This window comes from Aplysia californica, unplaced genomic scaffold (genome assembly GCF_000002075.1).
Source record: "Aplysia californica isolate F4 #8 unplaced genomic scaffold, AplCal3.0 scaffold00032, whole genome shotgun sequence".
In the NCBI taxonomy this organism is placed as follows: domain Eukaryota; kingdom Metazoa; phylum Mollusca; class Gastropoda; order Aplysiida; family Aplysiidae; genus Aplysia; species Aplysia californica.
In genome coordinates, this window is record NW_004797302.1 from 301105 (window position 1) to 306348 (window position 5244).

General features: G+C 36.5%; 1 protein-coding gene across 1 annotated transcript in view; it reads left to right on the plus strand.

Moving 5' to 3' along the window:
• Positions 1 to 5244, plus strand: part of LOC101845301 (neuropeptide receptor 15) — a 19233-nt gene that overhangs the window by 9917 nt on the left and 4072 nt on the right. Inside the window, exon 3 of the mRNA XM_005091558.3 lies at positions 190 to 252. Within this exon, the coding sequence (XP_005091615.1) occupies positions 190 to 252 (63 nt within the window). The remainder of the gene's footprint in view (positions 1 to 189; positions 253 to 5244) is intronic.

A 5244-nucleotide genomic window follows, 5' to 3' on the forward strand; every position in this document is an offset into this window, starting at 1 on the left:
GAGAGAGAGAGAGAGAGAGAGATGGAGGGACGGAAGAGAGAGAGAGAGGGAAACACGGAGAGAGTAGGAAGAATCATGAAAGAGGGTGGAAGAAACAACAAGAGTTTGGCTCGAGAGTTGTATGTAAGAGTAAGCTCAACAAATGATACAATAATGGTTCTAAAAAGTTTATGTTCTCTGTATCGCCAGGTTCACTTTGGTGTTTGCTCTCTACTCATCTGTGATCTCTTTGGTGATTCTTTGCTGTGAAAGGTGAGTAGTAATTTGTTGTGGGTGGTTGGCAGGTGCTCTGGTGTGGTTAGCTTCTTCTTTCTTATAAAAAAACCTATCGTCTCTACCTCCCGTCCTTCTTTTTGCGTGTTTGTTACTCTCTTGTAACACCGGTAACGTTAAACACTTATATGACCTTATTGTGTTGGAAGTGCTGTAAAACTCATACTAAAACTAGTAATTTGTTGTTTCCCTTTCATCTTTATTTAAAAAGATATGATCAACAATTTCGTGTCAAAAGCAATTGAATCGTTTCGTTTGTGTTCAGATGTAATGTGAACATTATGCCAAGAATGATTTCTTTTTCTTCTTCCGTTTTCGTTTGTTGCTGTTATTTTTTTAAAAAGAGAACAGACCGCCTCGAAAGAGACATGAGGTAACATCACAAATCTTTTTGTTACAATAGCAACAACAACAACAACAACAACATAAGAAATAAAACATCAGCAGCAAAAAATGAAACACGTAGGAAGAGTAACGCGAAAAAATAATTTTCGTACAAATTATCGTACCTTTCTTGAAATTCTCACTATGCTACAAAGTAGTGACGAGAAACGCCCAAAAACAACAACAAACAAACAAACAAACAAACAAACAAACAAACAAACAAACAAACAAACAAACAAACAGACATTGAGACTGTCTTAAGTAACCACAAAAAACATAATATTTCATTAGTTGAACAAGAAAAAACCCTCGAAGAATTGTACGTATAAAAGTAACAGGAAGTCATTGGATCTCAATTTTCTGATAGAGCATAATTTTTATTATGTGACATCACCCCTTTTTACTCTATACCATCTTGTGGAAGTGCGTGAATGCTCTCCCAATCTTTCATAACTGAAAAAGACAAGGCAAGGCATTTTAGATAAACATTTCAATTATTCCTGCCTACCTTCCATTGCTAAGACACCGTATTCCCCCATCTCACCTGTAACTAGAACATGGGAACAAGAACTCATGGCTCGTCTCAAGGAGACTTTTTTGTCGAGGTTCTTTATGGTGCTTGTCTGCCAGCTATTCCACCTGTGCTACAGCTTATCCCTGCCATGACATAACGTTCTGTGCGGGAGCATTCCTTTTTCTCCTTTTTCCCGACAGTTCACTACTACTTAACTGTCCTTGAGGAAGAGAGTATTATTTACAAATATACTTTTAGCTCAGTATTGTATTAAAACTATAGTAGCAAACCGGCTTATACCTTGGGTTTTTAAAAATTTGTCCGCATGTGTATGTGTCTGTGTACGATGTGTGTATGCAAGTATGAAAGTAAACCTATACATGTTATTATAATATGTGCGTGTGTGTGTTGTGTGTGTGTGTATATATATATATATATATATATTATGTGTGTGTGTGTGTGTGTGTGTGTGTGTGTGTGTGTGTGTGTGTGTGTGTTTTGTATAAGTATGTATTTGAGAGAGATAGCTAGACAGATAGATAGATAGATAGATAGATAGATAGATAGATAGAGAGATAGAGAGATAGAGAGATAGAGAGATAGAGAGAGAGTGAGGCAGAAGGACAGAAGGAGAGAGAGAGAGAGAGAGAGAGAGAGAGAGAGAGAGAGAGAGAGAGAGAGAGAGAGCACAAGAGAGAACAAGAGAGAGCAAGAGAGAGCAAGAGAGGGAAAGAGAAGTGTGAAATTAGCTTTACAGAGATGGTTAAAAAACCGATGTTAGCTTAGAAGTGAACGACTTGGGTGGCACATAATTAGCTAGAATGCAGCAAGTTAACACCAACACCACCTCGTCCCCCGAATTGACTTAGGTTTGCTAGAAAGTTCTTCTCTGTGTATTTCTTCATGCACCAAGTTTTTAGCCACCAAAGATTAATAAACCTAATTTGAACTGGTATGCTTATGGGTTGAACCAAATCAGACAAAATCACACTTATTCAAACAGAATATTATGGCTCCTTTGTAAACTATGCCGCCTAATAGTGCAAAGTTGAAATTTGCTATCCATCGTGTTAAAGGTGAAGCTAAATGAATGGTCCAAACTTTTAATTGAGGGTTTGATTGTGTTTCGGTTCGGATTTCTCTTGCACCAAGTATTGTTTTTAAAATATAAAATAAAACTGTGAATAGACAGACTGAAAAAAAGAATTAGCAATTGAATCAAAGTTTTCCGTTATGGGGGGGGGGGGGGGGGGGGACAAAAACAACAGCACATTGATAACAAGTTTGGACAATCGTTCAATAGTATACTTTTGAATGGAACATTAACAATTATGAGAAACAATGTATTTTGGACCAGGAGGTCACATCAAGGACAAAAGGTGGCAAGGAAGCGAGTTCAAGCTACACGATTGAACCCAAGAATGCTATATTGGGTTTCTACGCCTTGCTTCGATCGCCAACTGGTTCCCTATTTAGTAGAGGCGAGATATTAAAACTTCTGATAAAATGGGCAAAATTGGAAACTCAATGAAACACGTTCATATAGGTAACAGAACACGAACAAGTAAATGGCTTATACAAGGTTTGAACTTTTCCTCAAGGATGTTTAAATATTATTGTTGTTGTTTCTTTTTTATAAAATGTATGGATCAAAATTTCTGTAAGATAAAATGTTGTATCCTCCATAGCTATTCCATTTGTTCCTACAACGTTCTTCAACTTCGCTTTTGAAAAAAAAAACCAACAGGCTACAGAAATGTAAGCAGCGATAAATTCAAAGATACACACACAAGGAATCAATTTCGATTTTTGAAACGAAACAACGGCGTTAACGCTGTTCTGTAAAGTGTGTGAACTTTCATCGTTGCTTCCAATTGATTGATAGGGCGAAATAAAACTTGTCTTATTCCAAGAAAACAATACCTGTGAGAAATCGACATCAGATGGGTTATTGACGTCCTCTTTCAGGATGTGTTAAAAAAAACCCCCAAAACCCCCCCACCAAAAATAGCTGTAAATCACACGTCTATGTAGACTGGGTTGAAGAGGGTCAGAGAGATATTAATTAGGTGTGAGCAAATACCAGGCTTTAAAAATGACATGTTGCTCGAAACGTTTTAATGCAAATGTTTGAAATGTTTTTGTTTTTTTTGGTGTTTCATTTCACTTATTTGCTTCTGTTTGATTGTTTTTTTTTGGGGGGGAGGGGGTTGTTTAGTTTGTTTGTTTGGTTGGTTGGTCGGTTAATTGTTTGTTCATTTGTTTGTCTGTCTATTTGTTTGTTTGCTAGTTTCGTTTTAATTTTTTTTTTGTTTCATGTTTTTAAAAAAAATCAAAATGTTCAAATCTTCGGCAAAGAGAAGAAAATAATTCAGGACTTCATACGTTAGTCCGCACAAAGAAATCAAAATTAAACTTTCAGTTTCCAAACTGGGCTCTTTTTTTTTTTAAATTTATATACACGAACTACAGAAAATGGGATTAAATAGTCGAGGAAAGGGATTGGGGTTATGTCGTTCATTTTATGAGTTATTCTGAACGCTACGTTGTGATTAGACATTCAGTCTGATTAGTTGTCTTTAGTTTGTACGCTACATAATGGTATAGGCGTACCAGGTAAACACAGATGTACGTTGTTTTGAAAAAATAATGAACCTTCACGCGCACGGCCTGGCGTCAATAAACAACTTGATCCGTCATATCTCACGGATCAGACATGATTCTTTGGATTTTCCTTTATATAAACATGGGAAATATGATGTTGTGTAGGTACGCACGCACGCATATACAGACTCAGACACAAAACACACAGACACACTCACAGACACACACACACACAATTACACAAAAACACACACACACACGCACACACACACACACACACAAACACACACACTCACATACGCACATATTGTATATATATATATATATATATATATATATATATATATATATATATATATATATATATATATATAATATATATATATATAATATATATATATATGTATATGTATATGTATATATATATACATATACATATATATATATATAATATATATAGTATCTTATATCTATAATGTATACAAGTTACACAACCATATGTTATTATTATAATTTTACATACTACTATTCTTTTGTTGTTGATGTTGTTGTTGGAGTTTGTTTTGTTTTTTCTTTGGGGTGGGGGTTGTTTTGTTTTTAAACTAAGATATTATTACTGAGCTCTACGAAAACTGGACTGGAATGGGTAATAATATCACCCCTCGACATTTATTTCATGCGGATCTGGGACCTGGAATCCTAGAAAACGAGTAAGATCAACAAGCCAAGCGAAGATTTACTAACATAGGTGTCCTTTCCTTCCGGGTTTCTGACTCGGGGGCGTCTAATTACCAGACTGACCAGGTTAGAAAATGCAGCCGGAAGCGATTGGTGCAGTCTGCTGGTTTACGCATGCTAGATCTGGCTAATCTTTGCGTCTGCGTAGCTAGTGCTTTTCCATGTGAGCTAAAAGGTGTTTAGATAGCGCAGTTTGGGAAGAACTGACGTCATCATAGAAGTCGGGGTGCCCCGAAAAGTTAATGCTTCTTCTAATCGCGCGTGTGTGTACATGTGCGCTTTGCTTTATACGTATCTTAAACTGCTTCGCAAAATTTTGATAATTTTGTCTAGGGTTATATTTGGTGGTAAAGGGGGTGGGGTGGGGGTGGGGTTGGGTGACCGGATAGAAAAAGGAGGCAAATTTATTATTTATTGCGTATTTCAAGATTGTCGCTAGGTGTTACATTCTTTTTTAATGTGATATACATTTTAAAAACAATATACGTGTTTATACGCAGAGAGAAAGACAGAAAGACAGATATAGAGATGGAGGTGGCAGAGAGGGCGGAGAGCGAATAAGGCAAACATTTTAATAAAGAGAAAAATAAAGAGAGCCAAACAGGACATAATAAGGAGAACATGAGAAAATAGGAGGGAGGGATAGAGAAATTAGATAGAGAGGGAGAGAGAGAGAGACAGAGAGAGACAGAGAGAGAGATAGAGCGAGAGGGAGAGAGAGAGAGAGAGAG